Source organism: Passer montanus, unplaced genomic scaffold (genome assembly GCF_014805655.1).
Source record: "Passer montanus isolate IOZ18808 unplaced genomic scaffold, ASM1480565v1 scaffold103, whole genome shotgun sequence".
Taxonomy (NCBI): domain Eukaryota; kingdom Metazoa; phylum Chordata; class Aves; order Passeriformes; family Passeridae; genus Passer; species Passer montanus.
The window spans coordinates 1,421,525-1,448,920 of NW_024356838.1; the positions used below are offsets into that span (position 1 = coordinate 1,421,525).

Below are 27,396 nucleotides of genomic sequence, written 5' to 3' on the forward strand. Positions count from 1 at the left end.
CGGCCGGGCCGCGCTCCCGCCCCGCCTGCCCGTCCTGCCGGCCCGGCGCGCCGCGGCCCCGCCGCCGGAAAGATGCTGCCCCTCTCCATCAAAGACGATGAGTACAAGCCGCCCAGGCTCAACCTGCTCAGGAAGGTGTCGGGCTGGTTCCGGTGAGTAGCTCTTCAGGCCAGGCCGGGCGCTGCCGGCGCCGCGGCCGAGCTCCCGTGGAGGGGCTCTGCTGGCTGGTGCCGAGGCGCCCGGGCCGCCGGGCGAGCGGGTCCGGCCTCCTGGCGCTGTCCCGGCCGCCGGTGACCCGCGGTGTGCTCCGTGCGCAGGTCTATCCTGGCGGACAAGACTTCCCGCAACCTCTTCTCCTTCCTCTGTCTGAACCTCTCCTTCGCCTTCGTGGAGCTGCTCTACGGCATCTGGAGTAACAGGTAAGCGGGGCGGGGGCGCACGGGGCGAGCGCGGCTGCAGCGCGCAGGAAGCGGCGCGTCCCGCCCGGCCAGTGCCACGTCTCCTCTCGGCGGGGCCGGGCCTCCTGGCCCGCCGTTCGGAAGGGCCGCTCGGCAGAGCCTTGGGGGCCGCAGGAGAGCTTCCCCCGACCGGGGCCGCTCCCGTGGGCAGCAGCCGGCGCCGCCGTCCCCTCTGCCCCGGCGGAGGCGCTCCGGCCCGGGGCGCGGCTCGGCGCGTTGCGGAGGAATGCTGTTTGGAGTGGCTGTTAGGCTCGGTGCTTCGCTCAGGAGGAAGCTTGGCCTTGGCCCGATTTACGGGACTCGGGGGCTGTAGCTGCTGCTTGCCACAGAGATTCTGTGCTGGGGAGTGTGGCTTCATCTGTAGGTTGATATCTAGATATCCTTTCCTAAAACATCCTTGTCTCGAGGCAGAAACAGGATTTGACACATCCCTGTATAGCTGAGTGGTACTTTACATAGCACAAAAATTCACAAGAGTGAAAAAAAAATGGAAGAGACTTGACTAAACTGCTACTGAAAAATCTGTAGTGAAATACAAGAAATGCAGAATAACTTCAGTACTGGTGTACAGTATAAAGGTAAAGAACAGGCAGTGGTGCTAGTATTTCTGTCGTGCTTCATTGGTGATAGTGTAGTTGTTTTATGATGATATTTCAGTCTCTGTTAATAGTTCAGCTCAGAGTGAACTGCTGTGGAAATATCATTTAAGTCCTCCTTACCAAAAGCTGTAACATGGACATAAATTACTGGAACTCTTAAAGAGTCCTGAGTGAATGCAATGGTGTAGATTTGGAAATTATTGCATCCTAATATTTGCAGTGTTGTTCTGAATCTCTCAAATGATACTATAAAATTCTCAACTTTGATTGCTGTAATTGCTGCTGTGGCACCAGAGAGCATGCAGTGCTGTCATGGGCACAGACTATCTTGGCAGCACCCAGACCATTTTGAATGTGTTTGGTTTTGGCTTTGATGTTGATTCACTTTGCAGTTGTTTGAGGGTTATTGAATGCATAGTCTGTCTATTTGAGTATGGATTTTTTTCTCTAATAACTCAGCAGATGTAAATATTTTTCTTAGCTGTTCTGATATAAAGAGCTTTGTGTTCATGTGACTTTGTTCTGATGTCTGTCTTTTAAACACAACAATTTTTTTGTTAGTGTGACCTTAAAAAGTCCTGTATATGAGATAACTAAACTGAGAAACTTTAATGACACTCACAAAACTTTGTCACTGAAGAATATGTCATATTGGAATTCAGAAGACACTTATTTTTGTTAATTCTTGACATTAAGAATTAGGATTTACTGCATAGCCATTAATTGAACCTTTTGTTTATATTTCAAGTCACTAGTTTTGGGTATCTCTAAGTCTAGATTTTGGCCTAGAGCAAAACAGGATCTTAGCAAGTACTTCTTTAGTAGAGAGGGGAAACAGAATATGGTGAGAAATGTCTGCAGTCAAAGCAGACAGGTCATGCCTTGGAAAAGTGAACATGTAACAAGCAAACAAGGAACTCTATAGGGAGAATCAATTTGTCTTTTTGAAGACACAGTTCCGTTGCTCCTTGCATGAGAAATTCTCCCGAGTTTCTTTTTGCAAATAGATTGTTTCCTGAACTCAGCAAAGAGTGTTGTCCAAATGCTTCTTTAGCTCTGTCAGGCTTGGTGGTTTGACTACTTCCCTGGGGAGCCTGTGCTGAGCAGTGCTCAGCCACCCTCTGGGTGAAGCACCTTTTCCTAATGTCCAGTCTAACCCTCCCCGACTCAGCTTCATGCCTTTCCTGGAGCTCTGTCACCGGTCACGAGTTTGCTGGCTGAGAGCTTGTTTGCTTGTTTAAGGTTGAAATTTGCTACATGTGCACATTTGTTTAATTTGATGTTAAACTAAGTCAGCTGTGGAAGTGTCTTTATTTAGACGCAGTGTGTTTGAGTACAGGGTTTCTACTAGTTTATATTCTGCATGATGTGTTTGGTTCTACAGGAATTCTTGCGTGCATCCCATGTTGCTGGTGGTTCACTGTATTGGTGGTCATTGACTGAATCACTTGATCACTTTGCACCCATTTTTTCTAAGGTCTTGTTACTTTACAGGTCACTTTAAAAAAGCCTCAGATGAAATGAGATTGGTCTCTTAGCAGGCTTCCTGCCATTTGTGCAGCTCAGTGACTTGTAGCTGTACTGTGATACAGAGCTAGGTTGTGCTATGAGGTGAGTTGCATTGCAAATGCAGTCTGCTGACCCATGCTGATAAATCCACGTGCCTCTGGCCACCTGGAATTGTTAGCTTAGGTCTTGAAAGCAGCACAGCTGTATTGGTGTTGCACTTAAGGTAAGTCTCTCACCTTAGTGAGATTTGCAGGTGTGAGCACAGTGCCATGGTAACTTGCTGCATTATTTCTGGTTCTAGAACTTGTATGGGATTTTGTTAGAGTAGCAGTCCTTATACAGCTCTCTTTCCCAGACGGTTCTGAAAAAAAAAGAGCAAAAAACCACCAAAACACAATCACCTCAGGAAGCAGTAGTTCTCTCTGCTTAGCAATGCTTGTTCCTTCCATCTCACAATCAGTACAACTTAGGGTTACTGTCACTATTTACCTTCTATCGGAGTATTTGATGTGCTTTGTGGTGGGTTTTTTCCTCATTGGATCTTCCTAACCGATCAGAACCAAACCTAAAATGAGCTGTTTCCATAAAGATGTTGCCTGATTTTGGGGAGGAGGAAGATGTTGCCAAAGCCCTTCAAGAATTCGATAGCACATTCCATTTTGCTGCTTCATAGGCATCCAGCCTATAGGTCTTGTTTTGAGGTTTGTTCAGAACAGCTTCATCTCCTGCTTTGGTGGCTACAGCACCTGAGGACAATATCCCCTGCCATCTTCCCTCTGCCTTAAATTTTATAGTTGTGTGTATGTATAACTCTGTATGTTAAAGTGTATATGTCCATAAAGTGTGTATATATATATATATATATAGCAAGACACTTGGTCTTTCCTCTCCTTCAAACCCACTTCTTCCCCTGCAGAGTGTTTAATCTGAAACACTTAAGATTAATCTTTTAATTGTTTTCAGTAAGGCTGAAATAGTTTGGTTTTTTAATGTGAAGTGGTTGGAACTTTGGCTAAGGAAACCTTGTATTTGACTTAAATGTGAATATGTGTCTATGCTCTAGAATTTGTTAAACTGCATCTTGTGCTTCAGTTTTCAAGAACTGAGTTGTACATGTAATTATTCTTAGATAACCAAAGTACTGGGAAAATGGAACTTTTGGGACTGTTGATTAACAATTGCTCAACAGTACCTCTCTATCAAATGTCTTTTAAAATATGAAGCATTGTTTTTTTTGTTTCAATGCACACAGTTCCCTGGAGACTTACAGAACCTGTTCATGAGTAATTTGATAAACTTTGGCAGCACTTGTGTGTGGTGTTAACTCTGGTTTACCTATAGCCTGCAAACTCATACAGGTTCTACTGACTGGCTAACTCATGAACTAATTTAAGTTGCTTTGAACCTCTTAGCATGCTGGTTCACTTTAACTGTGTTTCTGAATCAAAATTGACAAACAGTTGTGCACCGGTCTTTGAAATAAGATTTAAGATGTGGTCTCTCAGCCTCCATTCAGCCTGTAGATCTGAGAGGTGTGTATCTCCCAGTCACTGCCTTGCCACTGCTACGGCTAAGATTTAGAGTTGAATTGTGTTGATGAGAGATGTGGCTGTGGGTACATCTACTCCAGGCATATTGGTTTGTGTCTGTGGAAACCACCTTTTGCTATCACCAAAATCATACACTAGGAAGATTCTTTTGCCAAGCACTTTTCCAAAGTGCCTTCTCTAAAGCTGACAAAAGCACTTTTGGCATCATATTTGTGTTGGTGATGAAGCGTGGATTTCTCTTCTGTGCTAGCAAAACCATGTCTGACAGTGTATTCTGCTAGTGTGTAAAAAGTTAATGTCTGTGGGTTTTTTTTCATATTCAGCATATGGAACATAACCCTTTTCTCCTGTTGTCTTTCAGTTTAGGTCTGATATCAGATTCTTTTCATATGTTTTTTGACTGTACTGCTCTGTTGGCTGGATTAGCAGCTTCAGTTATTTCAAAATGGAGGTCAAATGATGCTTTCTCATATGGGTAAGAAACTTCAGTCTGTTACCTTAATGTATTATAGTAAATGCTTAGGCAGTTATTTTTCACTTAAAAACAAAAGCTTTTTGCTGAACATGGAAAAACTATGTTGAAAGTGAGGGTTTTTTTAAGGTGAGCTATGTAAACATCTAAGTTAATAGAAATAATAGAAATATGTAGGCATTGCTTTTGGGGAGGAGTTGTATCACTTCCCAGATCTCTCTGATCATACTAGTGGAAACAAGTTAGAGGGCAGAAAGTTGCCCTGCATTGCTGTGTATTAATGACACCTGTGAAGAGCAGGCAGCCACATCCTGGGTTTGTCCTCATGGTGCAGTGAGGAGCATTACAGGGATTCCCAGAGTGCTGGTGTCCCACTCCTCCTTTGGGACAGAAAGTTACAACTGGAAGGAGCCAAGTCTCAGTGATGCTGCATTGGCTCACATAAGCCATGACTCTTGGAAGCAGCAGGATTCAGGAGCTGTGACTGCCATTCACACAGATCCTCAAGGCTGAGGTGTGTCATCCCAGACTGCCCTTGCTGGATTTATCTGCTGCAGCTGGCCTGACAGGCACTTGGTTCCACTGACCATGGTGGCTGTGCCCTGTAAAACAATACAGGTGGTACCATATTATCAATTGGTAATACTGGTTAACAGCAAATGACTTGTAACATGGGCATTCCCCATAGCATTAGTGACCTGTCAGCATTTAGCTTCAGCTGCCTTGCTTAAGTGTGAATCATACAGTTTGAAACTTAGAGCACAGTTTAATTTAGGTGGAAGCTCCAGTGTGCATAGAAATCAATTTAGAGAGAATCATACCATGAGCTAATTGCAGTGAAAGCACATTCTGTATTAATTACTGCTGAGCATTTAAACAGCTGGTGTTCCATTTATCAGAGAACAGCCACACTTTATTAAAGTCTGATGTTTGCCACATTGAAATTACTTATTATTCTAACCTAGCCATTTGTTATTGTCAAAATTTGATGTTTGAAATAATTAATTTGTACATAAAATTTGCTGAAAATCCACCTTCTAGAGGGGAAGCAAATTAATACATGTCTGTTTGATATTGAACAAAACACGAGAAAACTTTGATTAGGTTTCATGTGCTTATCTTAGTTTGTGGCTTCCAAATTACATTTATACCATAACTTTTTGAGTAGACTTAATCTTAAATGGAAAGATTTTTGACAACTGAAAGATTTTTTTCATCTAGATCAGAGAATGGCTGATCTGGATCAGGCAGTTTCTGTCAAAGTCAGTTTTATATATCCATCCATAATTTATATGCCATCTTCCATTTAGCAAATTTGGTGTAATATAACTGTTTGAGAACTGGAAGATTGCACTCCAGTCCCTTAAGTTCTAATTTTCAGCATTTAAATGAAAGTTGTAATATCTGCTATTACATTTTTTTGTTTCTTGCAGTTATGTTCGAGCAGAAGTACTTGCTGGTTTTGTAAATGGCTTATTCCTCATCTTTACAGCATTCTTCATTTTTTCTGAAGGTGTTGAGGTATGTTATAAAATCACTATTACATTCTAGAATTAATATGGATAGACATTTCTGGTTTTAATAGGAATAAATTATTGAAATTAATGATTTGAAAATTTAAATTATGTTCATAATTGATTAGAAATCTGTGATTTGAATAGAGAAAAGGGCCATCTGAAATTGCTGTTGAATGACAGAAATCCAGCCTTTTCAGTTTATCTGTGCTAGCTTCCTAAACAGTGTATTTTGTTTATGTGTGAAGATTCTGTGAGATAGTCCTTTTTTTTAAGCCAGTTAAGGATGTCTTAGAAAGATCTTCACTTCTCATTGTTAAAGAACAAATGAGGCCAAGAAAGAAAGGCCCAAACTGGTCATTAAGAGAAGACAGTCATAAGTACCATGCTGAGAAGTTGAGCCAGCTTGTTAAAGAAAGGACACTGTTCTCCAAATCTCGAAGTCTGATATAAATGGCAAGTAGTAATAGCTCAAACATCTACTCTTTTCTTGCATTTTTTTACGTGATGGTTCGGGTAATAATTTCAAGATTGAAATTTAGACATTAAGGGCAACATCAAGGATTAAGAGAAACTGATAACTATTTCTAATCAGCTTGAATTAATGCTTCTACTTTTTAATGGGAAATACACTATAAATTTGTTTAGACTTCTAGTTCAGAGTAAGTCTATTGAGTTTTTCTTTTATTAACAGAGAATTGGAAGAGTTTTTTCTACACTGATAGGCTTGTAAATACTTCAAAACCAGTTAAAACTGGGCTGAAATTGCCTAAAAGCCCAGGAAAACTACAAATCTAAAAACAGGAGCAAGACTTACTAGCAAAATTAAAAACTGTGACAGGGTCAAGGGTAATACTGAAACATCATCCTCTTCCTGCTGATCTGAGCTCCCATGCTGACTATTCTCTTTGCTTGTAATGGTAACTCTATTTCTCTCAGTTACTTCAAAATTTTACTGTGCTAAACATTCTATTGTACCTTTGATCCTTGTGGAGAGATGGTGAATGTTTTTCTCCTCTGTCAGTAGTAATTTACACTTATCAACACTTACCTTTAGATGGAAATTGTATAGCTCTAAAATATCTTATTGAGAAAGAAATTCCAGAGGAAGTAGGATAAAAAAAAATTGGAAAAAATCAATCTAGATTTGAGAATCTAAAAAAAAGTCATAATTTGTTCTGACTCTTCATTTCATTCCCCTTGTTGTCTCATCTAAGGAGAAAGGAAGAAATGGCATTCTAGACTCTTAAAGGTCTTATAGGTGACTTGAGCCATCTACATATTGCAACAAACCTGAATGTTTCCAGATGGTGTTGAGCCACATCCCACAGCATAACCAAATCTTGTGATAAAACTGAGCTCTGAGACTCTCAGAATATTCTACTGTACTTTCACAGCTTTAATAATAGAACTTTATTTTCAGACACTGAGAATTGGTCTGTGTATCATCCCAAAAACTGCAAGTCCTGAGTAATTTTTAATTATGTCTATATATATATGTTATGTATGAGAATGCTCCTGTATCTAAGTAGTTTTGTGCCTTTTAATAATATAAAGGGATTTTTAATAATATAAAGGGATATTTTAATAATATAAAGGGATTGTAAAACTCTACATTTGCTTTTTGGTTTGTTTCTTTTTTTTTCAGAGAGCCCTTGAGCCTCCCGATGTGCATCATGAGAGACTTCTTCCTGTTTCTATACTAGGATTCATTGTAAATCTGATAGGAATATTTGTTTTTCAGCATGGAGGTCATGGGCATTCCCACAGCTCTGGTAGGATGTAACTTCAGTACTGTTTCCTTTCTTGGCAGCCTGTGTTCCAGGGCCCCAGTGAGAGCTCCAGAATTACATTTGATGTCTTGTTAATGGCAGTCCTAGCCAAGTGTGTATGTGACCTATTGCTATGTTGACTTTGGTGTTTTATTACCAGCCCTGGTATGCCAGTGTTGTACTTCTCATGTTAACACCCATTAACTGGAACACCTAGGAGTCCAGAAACTGCTTTCTGGAGCTCATGCACTGTCCTGCACCTTATTGAGAGAGATTTGCAGAGCATCTTTTTGGACAAATTTAAGCTGGGCTTGAGCAAGGTTCTGCCTGGAAACTTTAGAAACAGTCGTTGAACCAAATTTTAAGCATGAGATGATTCTGCTTCAGATGTTTCCCAACTTAGTGCCTTTTGAGTTTAAATTTGTTTGCCTAAATACGCATGGTAAACACCCTAGGGTTTTTTTCTCCAAAGCCTGGGGGCCTCTCTTTGAGCTTAACATATAAACTTATATAGACTGGTGGGAGAACATAGTCTTTGGTCTTTAAGCAGCAATGTAAGCTTGAATTTTTAATCTGCAGATGACAGTAAATTTCTGCTTTCTTAAAACAACTATTTTTAAAGTGCTTATATGTAATGAAGTGTACATTTTTCAAATTGTACTAGAATACTAGCACAACAAGTCTGAATAGTGGGAATGTATAAAAACACTTGACTTCTCAAACCTGGTATATTTTATGTATCTATATAATATGTCTGCATAGAAGAGCCATAGATGACAAACACCTTGTGTTAAGTTTCTTATTTAAAGCCATCCTTTAAGATGACCTAAAAGATTACTAGGTTTTGAGTAGCTGAGAAACAAATATAAGTGTACTTTTACTCATCCTTTATGTGTTCATAAATTCACTCTGATGGTGATATTTGTTTCTAGGGCATGAGCACAGTCATTCTCTGTTTAACGGTGGTCTCAGCCATGGGCACAGTCACAGAGATCATGGACACAGCCATGAACATAAACATTCCCATGGACACACTCATGGTCCCGGCCATGGACACTCTCATGGTCAGGATTATTGTCATGGTAAGTACTGAGCTGATGTCATAGACCATCCTGACTCAGTGTAAATCTGCAATTAATGACTTACTGAAAAATAAAAAGAGCATGTTGTCAGCCTGTTGTGATCACACATGGAAGGAGCTTCATTAAATGTCTAGTATGCTCTGCCACCATCATGTTTTGTGACTCATTTTGTGTTTCACTTGCAGTAATTTCAATGCTAGTTTTTAAAGATTTTGCTTTACCTCTGGTTTTTGAGTGTACATTGTAATGTTGTGTGTGGGCAAAAGCTGGAACAGCTGTATGCTATTGCAATATAATGAAATTAGTTATCAGGTGCCTTGTTTCAATTTTTTCATTAAAATCAATTGGGAAAGTTGAGCTTTTTTGTTACTGTTCTCCATTTGTATAATTTTACAGCTCAAGATATTAGAAAAAATTAACCAGTGAACTTTGGGTACTTGTGGATTGATAGTTGTACTTGGTTTGTGGTCTCAAATAAGACTTTTCCCATTTTGCATATTGTGATCTGTTTTAAGATGGTTATGGAAAAGATGCTTGTTATGTTAGCTATGCTGAAATCTTTTCCATGAAGGCAAACAATCTGAGATGTTCATGTCAAATATGATCAGTAGCCTTCACTGTGGGAGAAGAGGATGTGTAGGTAGCACCTATTTGAAAAAATGCAAATGAAAACCTCGTGGTAATGCAGGGTTGTCAGTCCTTCCTGCCTAAGCCATAAGCTGAGATCTGATGTGACTCAAAATGTGCACATTCAGAGCAGGGAATAGTGTGGGAACTGGCAGACAGGAGCTGACAAAGAGTATAAAAATATTTACTTGTCCCTTCCTTGCTATTCTTAGAAAATTGGCGTTTGTCTTCCAGTAGATCTCCTGGAATTTGGCTGGAAAGCAGGAGCTCCCTGTTTCTGCCTCTTCCTTGCCTTCCATGTGGCCCCCACCCTGGCAGTGAATGTAGCTATCTGTCTAGAGCAGTTTGATACTCAAATCAGCTGTCGTGTAAATTATTGTATATCTTCACTAGAAGCCTTTTAATATAATTTAGCAGGTTTTTCTCTAAAACATCTTTCAGATTAATGCTACAGAGGCATTAATCTGCTTGGATGAGAAGATTTTTTACTAGTTCCTTCTCCAAGTCTTATCCTTGTTTTTTTATATTAAGTTTAAATGCTTGCTTAAGTGAAGTATTTCTGGTTAGCAAATTTATTTGAACCTACTCTTCTCACTTCTGTTCATGTCTTGTGTTCTTGAGGAGTCTTATTTTGCCATGTACTAGCAAGGTCTTACCTCTCCATTTGTTTTAACTAAGAACAAATGTAGATGATTTATTTTATATATACCTAAGTAGAAATCTATTGTGTAAAGGGATATTGTGTTTTAAAAAATGAATTTAAGACTTAATTGCTGCATTAAAAAACAATAGCTTGAGTAAAAGCTGGTCATTGGGAGCAGCCTGTCTGTCCAAGACATTTCTGAAAGGAAGAGTGTAACAGAAGGGCCACTAGAGAGAGCCTGTGTCTGGGTTAATGTGTCAATAATTGCCTTCACAGATGACCATTCCCATGAAGTAATGGCTGGATCCAGCAAACAGATTTTACAAGGTATGATGAGAATAAGTATGATGCTTTATTTGTTTTATGACAGTCTGCCTGCCTGGGTCTGTCACACCTCTGTTTTAGAGGGTTCCTCTGCATAAATGCCACGTTTTTCTTAAAGGAGCTATTTAATGAAGTTCCATTCTCCCTGTAATTAGCTCTGCTGTATCCTGTGCAGGGCTAGGTGTTGAGACATTCACAGAAGTCTAAATGTAATGCACTGTCAACACAGTTTAAAAGAGATGTCCCAAAAACTGGGATTCAGCTTCTGTTATCAATGCTGAAAAATCAATGAAAAACTAGGAAAGAGTGGTTAAAAGCAGAAACCTAAGGAGCCTAATTGCAGTGTATGTTCTGTAACATGAAGATGCAGATTGATATAAAGAGTACCTGAGCTCAAATCTTGCATTTCATCAAGCTCTTAGAGTTGGTTTAGAGCAGATGGTAATGCTTCTAAATTTCTTGAAGTAGTATTGGAGTCCTTGATCTCCTGAGCATTAGTTATGGATAATTTAGATGTTGGTTTTGAGCTTTGGTTGGCTGTTTGTTGGTTTTATTTTGCTTTCTTTTAATGTTCAGAAGTTAAGGGGAAACAATTATTAGATGTAGGAGATAGTAATTATTTGGCATACCCAAATGTCTGTAGGGTTTTCTCTTATTGGATGATGTTCTGACTTGTTTGTAATCCTTGAGAAGGAGCATTTGCAAGTTCTTCCAGAATTTACAGTACATTGTATTGTGTATATGTATACTCAGTACTTCATTTGAAGACATTTGAAAGTCAGTCTTTTTGTGAAAGACTCATTTTAATTGAAGTATATTTAAAAGACCTGATTTTATTTTAATTTTTCAATACTGAAGGAAAAACCTGACCAAGTTTACTGCAAAGACAGTCACTGTCAAGACAATCACTCACAAGCAATCACATCCCACCAGCAGATCAGTGCCTAGGGAAGTCTGAGCAGCAGAAAGACAACACTAGTGTTATTGGGGAGCATGGTGTTGGGTGGTAGGAAATGTCCCTCTGGTCCATTTGGATCAGCTGGCCTGGCTGGGTGCCCTCCCAGCATCTTGCCCACCCCAGCCTTCCTGCTGTGGGGTCATGAGAAACAGAAGGCCCTGGTGCAGGCTGCTGTGGAGAAATCCAGCTCTGTCCCAGCCAGACCCAGTACAAATGCACACTTGGAGAAATCCCTAAAGATCTGGTTTATAGTGATGGTTTGTTTTTACAAGAGGGTGTTCTGTCTGGAGAATTGCTTTCAAAAAGCTGTTTCTGAATGACTTCCAGTCACTGCCAGCAGAGAGCTCCAAAGGCTAAACTTTGACTAGCTGCAAAGTATGTCTTTCTTTGTACTTGAAGGAAGTGTTATTCTTCAGAATAAGTGTAAGGCTTCTCATGTATTGTTTAATTCTCAAAACTATTTGTCTTGGATTTCTTTGCCAAATAACTTCTAGAAGGTGTTGTCAATTAGCACATGTCAAAGCTTTGCAGAACTGTTTCTGTTAACACTCTGACCATCTTATACAGACCTCACTACTGCAGGCATCAGGGAATATGAGTTTCTGTACTCATAGTCTAGCTGCAGCTGTTAATCACTGTTCAAGTTAATAGTCTTGCTATAAAATGCCCAATACTGTGAAGTGCATAACAAAATGTAAATTCTTCAAATGGCCCATATTCTACAAATACTTCAAAATATTTGTGTGTTTGACCCAAAACTGACTACAAATTTAAAAAGTATAGATCATATTATCTAGTTCTTGAAACTTCTTTTTGTAAAACATCTCTGAAATGCTCCATTAGCTTTAAGAATAGCAAGTTTAATGGTGTCACTTGATCTCTTACAGGTGTATTTCTGCACATTGTGGCAGACACTCTGGGAAGTATTGGTGTGATCATATCTGCTATACTGATGCAGAACTATGGTCTAATGATAGCAGATCCTATTTGTTCAATGCTGATAGCACTACTTATAGGTGTAAGGTAAGTGTTACTATCACTGGTATTTAGTAGGATTTTTGATGTTGGTTACAGCAGAAATTGCAGCCCAGAAGAAAAAGGGCTTTTGTTATGCTAATGACCTACAACATTTGCTTTTCTTCCAAGAGTGGTGTGTTACCTCTGTTCTGTACAGTCATTCTGGTGAGCTCTTACATGAGCTGTCTTTTCCTTTTTCTACAGCTACAACTTTCCTTCTTAAATCTGCATATTTTGTCCTTCTTTGCATAGTGCTACAAAAATGTCTTTCAGGTTCAAACTGTAGAAAGCTTAATCTCTGTATTTAGTACATGCTTATATAAACCAATGTACTCCAGTAAATGGAGCAGAATGGTTTCAGGGCAACTGCTGGCACAGGATGTGCCCTTTTCCTTCTCAAATCAAGGCTGCTAGGTTTTGATTTTGTTTTCTTATATCAACAAGAACTCTTTTACTTTGCATTTGCACTCTGAGATATCTGTACTCCTTTTAAGATCTGATGGAAATGCTTCATGTACTTCTGGATTTCACAGTTGTTTCTTACCAAGATCACTGTGAATGTGAAGCTACTTGGATTAGACTGGTCAAGCAAATATTTCATTGAGTGATGTTATGAGACTTTTTTGGCAGCAGTTTCAATGGTGCCAGAGGGCAGTGTGCCACAACTCCAGTTACAACCCAATAACTCAACATCTTTGTCTGTTCAGCAGTGGTGAGTGTCATCTGATGAACTGCAGCTACTTCTGCTCATACCATGTATGGCATGTTTATGGCTTGTGCATGGCAGCATTCACAGGATTATTGATGTGAATCTCCCTGCTAGTCAAAGTAGGGCAGCAGGCTTCAGACACAACGCCCACAGAAATTTTTGGGCTAGAAATCACTATTAAATCAACACTTTAATTTGAACTTTGGAGATTTTGACTTCAACATTCTGTAATTTCATAAATGACAAATTATTACAAACTACTTCTAGTACGGAAATCTCAAAAAATAGGAAAGAAAATGTGCAAGTTTTCAAGGGGGAAGAAGCTATTGCTGAGGTAAAGGTAATAGCTGAGTAAAAGGTTTCCATACACTTTGTATTTTAAAGGTCCAGCTTTGTATACAGAAGAATTCAGTTTTTTTTTTCCATTCTTGCAGTAGTTAAAATTACACTGAATTCCATAATAGAGGTGTCATAATAATGCTGTTTATAGGTTTTGTAGCACAGATAGAAGTCATGTTTGAGACCCATGTTCTATGCTGAAAATGCTGGAAAAGTTCATTATTTGATGTGTCTTTTGATCTTAGGCCACACTTCAGCCTATAACATTATTTTGTTGGCCCACAATGTTATAAATGATCAGTAGAATGATTTTGCTATCAGTGCAGTCGGCTGCATCATAGTTGATAGAAGCAAGCCTGCATTTCTTGCCATCTGACACATCTTGGTACATCAGTGGAGCAAACATTAATTGCAGGGTTGGCTGGTTTTGTGTTGGTATTTTATTTGTTTTCTAAGCAGTTCAACAGACTGAACTATTGATGGTTTTGCTTGAAATGCTCTTTAGGATCATAAACATTACTGGCAGTTTCAGATGGCTGTGGAGAACTTGAGTCCCTTTTTGTGGTGTTTGATTTTAGTAATCTTCATTTACACTTCTGGACATAAAAGCACTGTTAATTTTGCCTTATTCTTCACAATGCTGTGTTTGAAGTGTCCTTTAAGAGTTAGCGCAAAAGGATTTTCAGATTTTTCCCACAACATAACAGTAATGTGGGAACCCAGGTGATGCTTGCTGGGATATGTTATAGTCTTGTAGTTAATCTTTTAAAGTCATCTAAATCTAACCCAGAGGGCAAAAACTACTGAAGTTCTGTGAAATTCAAAATTTGAGGGTAATAACATTGCAAAAATACTTGAAATTGGTAATAGCTAGAGCTGTGTCTAGTGGGGGGCAGGGGAGGGATATTACGGTATTGAGGTTTATTTGTTTGGGTTTTTTTAATTGTCTGTCTCCTCATGGGATACTTGTGGGTTTGAGGTGGGAAGGACTGGGATGTTCAATTTATAGTACAGGAGCTGCTGTCAATTTCTGTGTGCCAGTTGGAAAACTTAATAAATGATTTTTGGGGTAAATTTGGCTTCAGATTAGATAATTGTCTACTGTGTCAAATGAATATTTGCTGATTTTGTTTGTGTCCCTTTTACTGTTAGGTAAAGTGGAGTAAGAGTATGTGTGCCCCAAGCAGATCCAATTCACGTGTGTTTAAAAATCAGGATCTGTTCTGTAATCAGGATCTTTGTGGCTGTAATAAAAGAAACATAGTTTTGAGCCAGAGATGCAACAGCCAGTCAGAAAGTTGTTGAAAGTAATTCAAAAGTTTTTAGGGACTTTGCCCTAATTGGAACTGTATCCTCCAAGTTACTGCTTAATGGTCTGAGTTTGACTTAGAATCTGCAGGGTATGAGTAGGGGGTGGGTTAGATCCAGGACTTCTGTTTCTCTGTTGTTTTGTTAGGGTGTTTTGTTGCTGTGGGGTTTTTTTGGTTTGGTTCTCTTTAGGGTTTTGTTTTCATTTTTTAATCTGTATCCTTTGTATACTTTTGTATACCAGGAAGGAATAAAGGCAAAACAGAAATCCTTGTTGCCTTTTATTGACCTGTGTCTGGTGAACCAGTAGAATATCAAAGCTATTGCATGAGAATGCAGAGGAAGATCATTGCTCTTAATCCAGGATTGCTTGTGTCTATGTGAAATAACTGTTCATGGGTTTTATATTGAGTGTTTGCTTGCTTCAGTGCTGGGCAGCTCTCTCTGGTTTAGTCGAGCCTTGCCTGCTGCTATTAGTGCGTCTTCTCTGTTCAGGTTTCTGAAATGATGGCCACACTTGCCAAAGAAATCATAAAAATACCTGCATAAGATGACTGAAAATCTCACTGGTGCAGTGTAAAGCTGTACAGACTCCACTTGATAACCTGTTTTGCCTTGTGCACGTGCAGAGGGGTTAAGCAGTGCTTCTTCAGAGAAGTCAGGCAGTGCTTTTAAATCAAATGGTTGAGCCTTCTTGTAGACAACATCTCTAATTAGTGCAAATTGTCAGCTGCTGACACAGTTGCCCTGTTGCTCCTGTGATCCTTTGCTAAGGGTGCTCTAGGGTGACATTCTGTGTCTAACTCCTCATGAGTTAGCACAGAGCATTCTGACTGCACAGTGAAAATCCTGTGTGGGATCTGAATTTTCCTGGATGCAACCACTAATATCTGATAACTCTTTCTTTGATTACTCTGTACTGTCTCATGCAAGTAAAGCATAAATGGGGCATGCTTAAAATAGAGAAGTCTGTTTTACCAGCATTTTAAATTTTTTTAACAAAAGCTTAAATATTTCATTGTAGTTTAGGCTGACACCGTTTAAGTTTTTTCCAAAGTGTTGTCCGCATAATGTGCTTTGAATCAATAAACAATTTCCCAGGTCTCTGAACTGTTTTTAATACTCATTAGTTTTTAACATTACTCATTTAGTTTTTAACATTAGTATTCTAGGCCTTATTCTGAAATGTTGAAGCAATTTTAGTATTTCAGTTAGCTATGTGAAACTAGTCGCCACGCAAAAGGCACAACTCTGGTATAAATCAAGTTTGTCCTAAACCACTATTAGACCCACATGTTTCTAGAAAGGCACAGTAGACTAAATCTGATACTAGATTGCATAGAGCATGCAGACTGCATATTAAGTGGTCAAAGAAATGAGGCAATTTACTTCAGTCATTTAGTGAAGTTGTTTCCATGGGTTACATAATTTTTTGCATAAAATCTTGAGCTGCTTGAACATGATATAATATGAAAGAGCTTTGAGGGAGGGTGTGCCAGCATCATTTGAGGCCTTTCATGTTTGGGGCATAGCAGTATAAAAAAAATTACTTTTTTAAATGAAGTGCTGCATTCCTTAAGATTCAGAAGGGATTTTCTATAGCAAAACTCCTCCAAACTAGCAAGTTTGTTGTTGGTGTTATTTTAAGCCATTATTGCTAAATGTCAAGCACTACCTTTATTTACAGGGTAATGGCACCTGCCAGCCTTGCTTGAGAGTCAAGGTACTACATTGTAGGTACTACAGCAATGTTTGTTTACCTTCCACACGATCTGTCACAAATGCCCCCTCTTTTCTGTAGTGCTGAGAGCCCTGAATGAATGTCCTGCTGCGCTCTGAGGTCACTGTTTGTCTGAAGGGTTCTTTACCTGGAGTTGTTTTCAGCTTCACAGTCCAAGGTCATGACAATGCTGGGGTCTTGCTGCCTACAGAAACAGTGGCATAAACAGGATGGCTCCGGAATGAACATGAGTGTTATCTGAATGTGATGCAGGTTAAATAAGAGTCTGATGCTTTCACTCTTAATTTTTAATCAATCCAGGTGTAGTAGTGGCAGGCTGGATTTATCAGATTTATGTCAGTAGTTAGTTTGTTTTGATTTGTTTGAACACCTTTCACTTCTGCACCAGTGTATGTGTAGATGTGATGTGCTGTAGCAATAGCTGCCTTTGCTTTTCTGGCTTTTGTAGAGGATGTGTTTTTATCCAAATCTTGCTGTGGGTTAGTTCTTATTTCAAATTTTATTGTCTTGTAAAAGAGTGTGATATTTTACTCTAAGGCTTGGTAATCAGAAAGAAATGGAATTGTGTCTGCTTTAATAGCAAAGCTTAGTGACTGGTAATGCATGAGAAGCTTTCCACTTGGTGAGAATTCAGCATTATTTGTTTTCCTTAGTAGTCTTTTAAATTAAAACAAACAAGGGGGGAAGCACCGGTGCAATAGTTGCTGTGCAGGCGGCCACTTTTTTTTCACTAATGACTAAGCCAAAGAAAAGAGAAAGCTTGGTCAAAATCTCTAACTGTATTTTCAGCCAGCTTGGTTTTGTCATCTTCCCTTATGTTTTCTTCAGTCACATGAAGTGGAACTGATATTTCTAGGGCCTCCTAGTGATTAGGTAATACTGGTTTTAGTTAATGTTTGAGAAAGAGCATACTCTGTGGAGTTTTGGTTTTTAAATTAAAGGTTTTGTACTTCAGTAGTATGCATGAAACAATGGAAAACATCAGGCACCATAAAACTGGATTCTGTTGTTTGTTGTGTTAGTTGGCCTTACAGTACCATGTGAGCTAGCATCCCTTTGGATGCAGAGGGGCATCCATGGCTGCCTCTGCTCTGAACAGCATTTGTGAGGGCCTGTCACATCACTGCAGCTGGCTTTTGGCTTTTCAGCTTTGCAAAACATAAACTTTGTATCTCAACACTGGCTCTTATGATACGGGAAGAAGGTGTGACCTGGGATGTGCTTCAACTTTCACCAAGAGTACCAAGCCACATCCTGATTTACCTCTATTATTTGGACTTTTAAGATATTCTTGTTTCATAGCCCGTCTCTTCAAATCTACTTTACAATTAATTTCTCTTCCATCTGATGATGTACATCAGTTTTGTTAGTGTAAATAAGTTGTACAAATTAGGTATTGTTGTTAGCTCTCTTTCATGGCTATTCTCACTCTTAGTGGTATATTTCCATTAAAAGGCAGACTACTACATTCTCTATTCCTTTAGTTGTTTCGCTGGGGGAAAAATGCAGCCTGTATGTGTGTGGTTTTTGAAACCTTTGGGTGCATATGCTAGACAGGCCTTGTTAAATTTATGGGAATGGAATAGTGTTCAAAATTCTTGCATTCACTTTGCATCCTGAACTTGTGTGTTTCAAGGGTTTTTTTAAGAAACAAACCTGCATTTTAAATAGGGAGTTAAACTGAAATCAATTCATCAGTGGAGTGTGTTGGCAGCTCCAGCTCCCTTTGATGTAATGCTTGTGACATGGACATTATTTAGTGAGATGAGTCCATTAATAAGAGAACCCTTTTTCCCTAAACTTCTGTAATCCACTGTAGAATGTGACACTCCAATTAAGCTTCCTTTAGACAGATTGACAGTTATTGCATTGCTAAATGTTTGTCTTGGTGACAGGTCTAGTTTAGGCACTCCTGCTTGCCCCTAATTGCTTCTTCCTATTTCTGAGCTGATGCCTTGGTGGCAGTGCAAACGTGGGAGGCCATGTGCTGGAGGGCACCAGGCAGTGAATTTGGCTGGAACAACCATTGTGCCTGCAAGAAGGCTCAATTTTAGGGTGGTGTTTTTTCCAGGAGTTCATTAGACAAGAGTCACACAGCCTCTGGCTCCCTCCCACCCTGGCCAAGGTGTAGCCAGGGAGTGAGCTGAGCAGTCCATCAGCCAGCTCTGCCCCATGTTCAAATGGAAACTTTAAAAAAAATGATTAGGTCATCTGTTCACATCTGCAAATACACAGCTGCTCTGTGCCATGCATTCCACATCACTTCATGAGATTCTAATCAAAGGTTCTGCAGTGTTCTTTAACCGCTGGTCCAGTTAATCTCTTACAAATGTTTCAGGTGTGCTTTTAATCCCATAACTCCATGTACTGCAGCTGTGATGCCAATGCTGAACTCTGAAATGAAGCTTGCAGTTTCTGCAATATGTAATCACTTTCAGTCCAGAATGTTAGGTGACTTGCATGCTCTTGAAATTAAATTGCTATTTCAGCTTTACTGTTGGGCTATTTGTCATCCATTTGAAAATTTTGGAATGCTCTACTGAACCAGACATGATGCACTACTCCTAAACAAAAATATCACCATGCTGAATACTTAGTAAGAGCATGACCTATTAGTGGTAGCTTCAGGGTATAGGCTTACTGCTCTCCTGGTTTTATTAAAAAACAAAAAGTAATAATAATAAAAAAGGGTATTAAATGTCTTCTTAGTTTGCTGATTAAACAAGACCATTTGGCCAGGAGGGAACCTCTAATTGCTTCCAAATGTTTAACCCTTGAGCTTGGATGAGACCCTACACTTAGTTCACTTCAAGAATATGCCAAGTTGTCTGACAAAATAACTGTGTTGTAGCTGGACTGTTCCACACTAATTTTATTTTATGATTACCCCATTATTATCTTAGTTCATAAGAAAAATATGTCTTAAACCAAACACAAAAGCAAACCCAATTTCAATTGTGTATTTTTATGGTTGCTTGTGAATGATTTGCCACTGAAGTTGGTTTTGAGCTATACAGCTGCTTTGTTGTATAACTTCCAAGACACCAAGAGATTTCATCTCAAGTCCCGTGATTAAACCATTAATCTTTTGTGACTGACCACCAGTTGACTGGAAACCGTGGGGGAGAAATAATCTTGCCTTTGATAGGACATCATAGCAATTTAGTCAATCCTTTTATTTCCTATACTGGCTTTTCACAGTGGCTTTCTCAGCTTCTGATGGAAGAACTAGAGAAAAATTTCTCAGCATTAAGGAATCTTAGGTTGCTCCTTGCACCTTTTGAAAATGTAATAATACCTCATTTCCTTTTTTCATTCTAGTATTGTTCCACTTTTAAAAGAGTCCATTGGGATTTTGATGCAGCGAACTCCTCCTTCCTTGGAAAATGCCCTGCCTCAGTGCTACCAGAGGGTGAGCTCTTAAGCTGTTTTTGCTCTGACTGATCAAGCTGCTGATTGTCTGAGCCTCAGCTGTGTGTATGAGGATATTTTATGATGTTTTTCCAGTAAAAGGAATGATTTTATGATGTTTTGCCAGTTAAAGGTGCCCTAGAATACACAAATGGAGATACCAGTTTAATTGTTTCCCAGAGTCCTAAATTGCATGTAGCTTCACCTCAGTTTGTGTTTTAAAAATTTAATGTGTTAGTTCAGAAAACAGATCCTGAAGCTATTCCTCCCAAAGTACTTTGTGCTTATACGTAGCATTGGAAGTATTTATAAGAATACAAAGATTACTCTGGATTTGACCTATTCTCCTACTTAACTTTTCCATTAGTATGCCATGAAGTGCCTTTGCAAAGTTAATACAAAGCACTTGAATGAGCGCTGCCTTTCCTTGGGAGTTACAGGTTGTAATCATCACCTGGAGGGTTTACTGAAAGTGGAAAGAGGAAAAAACAAAGGGATTGGCAGGACACATCTAAGCCCTCACAAAATTGTAAATGATGTATGAATATATTTCTGTTAAAGTTAGAATCTCACAAATTGTTTCATGGCAAAATTCACACATTTGCAAAAAGGGCAGTTTTAACTCGATGCCATCTCAAATCCAGTAACTGAATTTCTCTCATGAACACCTCTATTTTCAGAATTGGTTTCAGTAAAATATATGTAGAATGTAAATGCAGCAGGGTACAAAATCACAACACATACAGAAAATCATGACACGGACACAAATCTGTATGTTTTCATTATTCCTTACAATAACTGAGATAGTAATAAAAAATGTTGGTGAAAGATGACAAAATGCACAGTGAACTTGAAGTAAAAGAATGCATTGGCTTTTATAATATTTCTGTAAAAAACCATAGTGCAGAAAAATATTTTCTGAAATACACTTTCTAAAATTTGTGTCTATTTTTAGGTGCAGCAGTTGCAAGGAGTCTACAGTTTACATGATCCACATTTCTGGACCCTCTGTACTGATGTTTACATAGGGACTTTGAAGTTACTAGTAGCTCCTGATGCTGATGGGAGGTGGATTCTAAGCCAGACTCACAATATTTTTACTCAGGTATGTCTTATCAGTGGAAATCATATCTCAAAGTGTCATTTGCTTGATGTGACCTTGTAATTCTTATCAAGAAAGGTTAAATATTTCTGAGTTTGATATCTGTTTTGAAAAGCTTCCCTGCTTCAGCTGTATAGAGCAATTTCAGAATACTCAGTTGTGTAGATGGAATTACTGTACCTCTCTGCATTACTTTTTCATGCCACTTTATGGCATGTATCAAATGGGGTTGATCTACATTGACCTGTAAGGAACTAAGAAAATAGATGAGGCTTCTCTTAGGACAGAGTTTCTCATCACAGACTGGACCTATTCAGGCTTTCCACTGCATTGGCAGCTTGCGCATGTGGTGGCTTTCTGGATAGGTTCATAATGTAGAACTGGTTTGAACAAGTCCCATGTCATGCTCTTGTGCTTAGCTCCATTTTAAACTGACAGTTCTTCAAGCAGCTTGCTTTTCAGGAAGTTAAACTGGCACAAAAGAAAGTAAAAATTGCTTTTGTGCAGCTTCACGTGCGGCAGTTATTTAGGATGAATCAGAGGAGGTAATGCAGCAAAGCTAATGTTAATACATCACTATGTGTGTGCACTTGACTTTGGGAAGAACTCCTTACTCACCTGGTGCTCTCTGAGTGATGTGCTAAATGTGGAGATGAATTACAGAAAAATAAGTTGTTTAGGTTTTTTGCTAGGTCACTTACTGATGTGGGCTGATCAGGACAGGAAACTGCTTTGGCTTGACAGCATTTTTAACCCTCCTTCCCTTTTCCACAGGCGGGAGTAAGGCAGCTTTACATACAGATTGATGTTGCAGCCATGTAGTCAGTTTCTGGAATGGTGCTGTTGGACCAAAGTTTTCTTCAGTACTGTACTGGTGTAGCAACAGTTCTTGAGACAGAGCCGGCCTCCACCACGTCTGAATAGATTTCTGCCCTCTGGCTACGGAGGAAGTTCACTTCTAAGGAGTAAATACTGAATGAATGTTGTGGACTTTGGGTCTTGTTTTTTCTGGGGCCCCTAAACTTGTAAGTTTTTGAGGGTTTTTTTTACTTAATAAGATTGTGGTACTGGAAACCCTGTCATGTCTTCAGTAAAGCTGCTGAAACCACTGCTCATTCCCATAAAACCAGTGTTATCGGCAATTGGAAACTTGTTTTGTAGACAATGTCACAATGGCTGACATGCTTCAATATAATTGTATGTTTGTACAATTGTTTGTACTTTGCAAACTTAATGAACCAAACCATATTGGGTTTTCAAAGTGCCTTTTATATCAGGAGAGCTATTTGCCAGCATAAATATGGAGCATCAAAGGGTTTTACTACTTTTACAAATAATCTTGTATGCAGTCTGATTATTTACTAGTGATGTATGCGGGGGGGTTGTGTACTTACATAACTGTAGATGTTAGACTTCCATTATATTTGCATCTTATCAGACAGAAAAATTCTAAATGTAAAAGACAAAGCTGTTGTGAAGAGACTTGCTTCTGAGACAAGCTGGTATTTTGTTGCACGTATTGTGAAAATTATTTTAGTCCAAATATTAGATTTAACTCCAATCCTTAGTCTCTTCATACTCTTGAGAGTACTGAGACATTACATGATGTTGCTCATATTCAGTCACTTAAACAATGGGCAGTTGAATGAAGATGCTGGTGATGGAAGCAACGCTTGAAGTTTTTTATTTTCCAAATTATGTGGTGGAAAAAAAATAACTCTTGAAATTGTGAAAGGTTAAGTCTCCTTGATTTTAATAGGTTGTTATAATTTTTATTAAAGTCATCAAGTTCAAGTTTTGCCTTTCCAAATATTGAAAATAGTTGTTTCTGGCAGTTACACCTGAAATGGAAATAAGGACCACTTCTCATGCTGTTTTAGCTTATGCTTTTCCTAGGCTGACAAATCTTACATCTTTGACAATTTTACTGCAGCCTTGTATGTTTTCATAGGGGAGAAAATTCTCAATGCAGTAACGGTTGTTAGATTGTTGTTTTGTATGGTTTTTTTTCCAGAAACATTCTTCTGTCATATATTTTCTAGCATTTGTAATCATTTTACTCAGATATCTGAGTGTCACTTTCAAAAGCAATCTGCTGTGTTTGGTATTAGAGATGATAGTTCCACTGTGCTGTAGTAGATCACTTAGTAATGGAAGACTTTTTAAGAGGACATTTTACAAACAGAACATGGTGAACTAAAAAGCAATACAGGCTTTTTTTCTGAGAAATCATAGCTGCCACTGATTGGTATGGATTTTATGTTTATTTTGGTTAGAGGTAATACTAAAATCAAGGCCCTGAGAAGCTTACAGTGTCCATGTAGTAAGTGCTAGGCACTATGAAATTACTGAAGATTATTTTGCAGAAATAGTTTGTTTGCCACTAATTGAATCCATCACAGATATGAAGAGTTTCTTGCATTTATTCTGTTGTTCCTATGTAACACCTGATTGCTTTTTATGTGAAAGCACACTTGCCAAATTTGATGGTGGTTCCTGAATTTTCCAGTTGAGATATTGAAACATGAATGTTGACTTTGTCCAGATCTTGGGGGTGTACTCTTGTGCTTAGAACTGGAAACTGGGTATAAAAAATGGCACTACAAAGGCACCTATAGTATTGGTTTTAATCTTTGCTGTCTCTTCCAGTCTTCGGATCCTTCCATTGCCATTTCCGCTGCTGTTTGCTTTCCCTGGGGACGCAGGCGCAGTGCCCTCCCAGCAGGCTGCATGTTCCACCTCTCTTTCCTGGCCTCCTGCCTGGCACTCTCAGGCTCTCTCCCTGCCCCACCTGGCAGTGCCAGGCCCAGGGTTCCTGGCTGCAAGATGGAAGTTACACGGCACAGGGTGGGGTGCAGGAATCTGTTGAGCAGATTGGAGTGCTGCAGTTTAAGATACTCTGTGCATGTATGTTCAGAGAAGGTGATGAAAACCCCGTTGTGATTACAGGGTGGAGGTACTGTTTTGTAGTGTGGTGCATACAGACTGCTGCTTGCTGGCTGCCAGCAGGACTTCCTCATTTTTTAAGAGTTACTATTACTGCTATTTGAGGCTAGAGAAGATCAACTGATATCACTTTATAGGCAAGCACCAGACAGATTCATTGCAATTGTGTCATGATCCAAGAGTAAGCTTTGGTTTAAGTGATCTTTACACCAGCATGTTTCAGGACTGACTGTTCCTGGACTTGTTGAAATGCTGTAGTGCTGCCCAAGTTGCTGAGCTTGGCCTCTATTTAAGCTTCTTAATGAAAAGACAACTGCCACTATTTGTTTCCAAGTGAGAACCTGGCAGAGGGGCTGTTTGTTTGATGGTGGGGATGGTGTTCTTTTAAATGCACACTTATGAAATTTTTCGTATGGAAAATGGAATGAAAAAGCCTATAAGCCTGTTAAAATTACACAACAATTTTAATAACTTTTGATAATTGTTTCTGCTTATTATGATTTAGCTGATAGTTGGATGCATATGTTCAACTCTGAGTTTTCTAGCCAAGCATTATGTTTAAACATTTACAGTAAGAAATATATCATTTGTTTGTCAAATATAATTGGGGATAGTGTAGGGAAGTAAGATTATAAACAGACCAGCCTTTTTAGGCTTTCTGAAAAAGGATAAGCATCACAAAATTCTAGAAACACAGTGTATGACATGTTCAGTCAGTAACTGCAGTCACATGTAGTATGTCAGTAAACAAGGGACATCTGATATTTTTTTCACCTAAGGTGATACTTGCTCAGGTTTTAGAAGAGTACAAACCATGCAGCTGAAAGCAAAAGCGCAGCTTTCCTTACCCTGAGAGCCAAAGCACCATTATTTGTGTTTGGCTAATTACTTAACACTGGCTGCTTATGTAACACTTTGCTATTGACACTTTATTGGAGATGCAAGGCAGGATTTAAACAAAGACTTGTGTGAATGACTGGCATCCAGAGATGGGTGAATGGCTGCAGATCATGTGCTGAAACTCAGCTCGCTAGTATCCAATTCTGAATTTGGAATCAAGTTTTCAAAGTGTGGTTTTCTCATTTTTCTGATATTTACTGTGGGACAGACTGGTCTGTCTTTGTGGGTTATTTTTTTCTGTGACTGAAACCAGTAACTTAAAACACTATTCCTGTTCCAAAGACCAAGCCTGCAAACTGCATAATTTTTACCACACCTACAAAAAAATAAGATAAAACAAATGTTACAGAGTGTCTGTATGAAAATGCCTCAGTGTTTTTTAGGCTAAATAACAGTGGAAGAAAACTTCTCTTATGAATATGCACAGTAAGGACTGGTCCTTTATAGGCTAATCTGGTAAGTATACAGCTCTGGATAGACTGGCTCCTTTCATCAGGGGGGCCCCTACAGAGAGCTGAGTTACTCGTGTGATTTGCTAAGCTAAGATGAAAAGTAAATAAAGGACTTTCCTTTTTATGTAATAATCCCCACTAAAGCAAAAGTTCAGTTGCATCATTAGTAAAAACTGCTGACACTATTTTTAGACAAAAATTGAAGCTGCTACTACTACTAAAATGGACCTTAGTGACTTAACATTTTTAAAAAAAGTATATTAAGAATGTTAAGCTGGGTTTAAAGGTGAAGGAAAATTAATGGTTTCTCTTTTTAACTGTTTGAAGTGAACCTGTTCTGGGAATGTAAACAAGATACAAAAGGAGAGAATCTGCTGCTGAACTGCACTTTTCCATCATCTGCACACAGTATGCAAACAAGTTGTAAAGTCCATGGCTTTTCTTTCACAGTGCAGATTGCAGTTGCACAGTGCAGATTTTCAGTTGCATGCTTTTATAAAATGTAAACCCTTATCTTTCTTCATGACACAAAGTCTTAAATACCAGTTCAGAGCAACAATTTTAGTTGATAATTAAACCCTGTCCTGTTTTCTCCAGCAGCTATTAGATTGCTATGATTCTTGATTATCCCACTCCTTTAAGCAGGATTTTTTTTAATAATCTCTCTGATCCTCAATACTGACTCAGTATCTAATTCCTCCTTTACACTCTGTGAAAATCCCTATCTGCAGGTTGCTGAGGTTCCCTTTTGGATTTGTCCCCTGTTCAGGCTTTGTTGCACTGCCCATCCCTGTGGGCACTTCCTTGGCCAGACACTGCTATAATGTGAAGGGATGCCAGCCATGCTGGGCCTGGCATGCCAAGACTGAGTCTTGCTGTGTGCAAATACTGCTCAACCTACTTGTCTGTTTCAGTGAGCCACAAAAGGTTCCTGCCCATGTGGTAATTTGGCTCAAATAATGTGTAAAAAGAGCTGGGTATTTCACTTCCCATGTGCATTGGAGCCTCTCACATGTACGCTGGGATCTTGTACAAGAGTTAAGTGAATCACTACAGTATCTTGGCTGAAGTGTGGAATAATGTGAATGAAGCAATTGCCAAAATCATTCCTGGTAGCATACAGCATATTGCTTGCCTTTTCCTTTAAATTACAGGAATTACTCTTAGCAGTGAGCTTCAGTTCAATAGCAAAGTGTGTCAAAGTACCTGTGAAGAAATCTGGCAGGTAACACAAGGCAGCTCACTAAAATTCTGAAGACGATGTATGATTTTGTTCTGGAATGCTAATGTTAGTAGCTTAGCCACGGCTTGTCCCAAGTGCAATATTAAGAAATTTTTAATGTAATCTTTTCTACTTGAATACAGTCTATATAAAATGTTAAGTATCCTATATTGCTGAAAAGATATGGGATCAAATTTCTTTCCAATAAATCTTCAGTTTAAAAAAAATATGCATACAGGTCTGCTTTGTTTTCACCACACTGTGAAGAATAGTTGAAATAGCAACCACCATCACCTACAAACTGATTTTAAAGGGAATTCTTGCAGTCTGTTTGCTGAGACTTGGCTGGAGGTTAATTGTGGTTACTGCAGTTGAGTCTAGCCCTTCATAAATGCTAGCATTAACATATGAAGAAATCCAGTTCTATTTTAAGTTGCAGTCTTCTGAAGTAAGAAATTCTGTGCAGCTTCTCCCCCTTTCACCAGCTGTCCAAAGGCAAAGTTCTTGGTTTTCTTTGATTTAGACCATTCTCACCTACCTGTGTTTACTCTCCCAAGGCAAAGATGGACACAGACCTAACAGGTTTTGCACACTAATGTTTTCTATTGGTAAGAGAACTCCTAAGTTTCTGCAAAATTTAGCATCTAATGCATTTAAACAATGCAGCAGATTTGGTTAATGCACTACAGCAAGTGATGCCACACAGTACTGCCACTGGTACTCTTCTAATCCCTAGTCAGC

The 27,396-nt window shown here is 39.1% G+C and overlaps 1 protein-coding gene across 2 annotated transcripts; it reads left to right on the forward strand.

Annotated features, from left to right (window-relative positions):
• Positions 1–6: 6 nt before the first annotated feature.
• SLC30A7 (solute carrier family 30 member 7) lies at positions 7–26,882 on the forward strand. 2 transcript variants are annotated; one of them, XM_039717846.1, is made up of 11 exons: positions 7–152; positions 318–419; positions 4,478–4,591; positions 6,022–6,109; positions 7,751–7,877; positions 8,807–8,956; positions 10,503–10,553; positions 12,396–12,531; positions 19,944–20,034; positions 20,989–21,138; positions 21,910–26,882. In XM_039717846.1, exons 1-11 carry the CDS (start codon positions 73–75, stop codon positions 21,955–21,957), a joined length of 1,137 nt encoding a protein of 378 aa, XP_039573780.1. In that variant the 5' UTR covers positions 7–72; the 3' UTR covers positions 21,958–26,882. The 2 variants fall into 2 exon arrangements, with proteins under 2 accessions (XP_039573780.1, XP_039573789.1); XM_039717855.1 differs by having other exon boundaries at positions 33–152; positions 4,483–4,591.
• The last annotated feature ends 514 nt before the right edge of the window (positions 26,883–27,396 follow it).

Bases quoted from the DNA above. Each gene is read 5' to 3' on its own strand.
- SLC30A7 (XM_039717846.1), top strand. From the start codon at position 73: ATGCTGCCCCTCTCCATCAAAGACGATGAGTACAAGCCGCCCAGGCTC. The intron at 8,957-10,502 runs GTAAGTACTGAG...TTGCCTTCACAG, and splicing joins TGGTCAGGATTATTGTCATG to ATGACCATTCCCATGAAGTA. The intron at 20,035-20,988 runs GTGAGCTCTTAA...GTCTATTTTTAG, and splicing joins TGCCTCAGTGCTACCAGAGG to GTGCAGCAGTTGCAAGGAGT.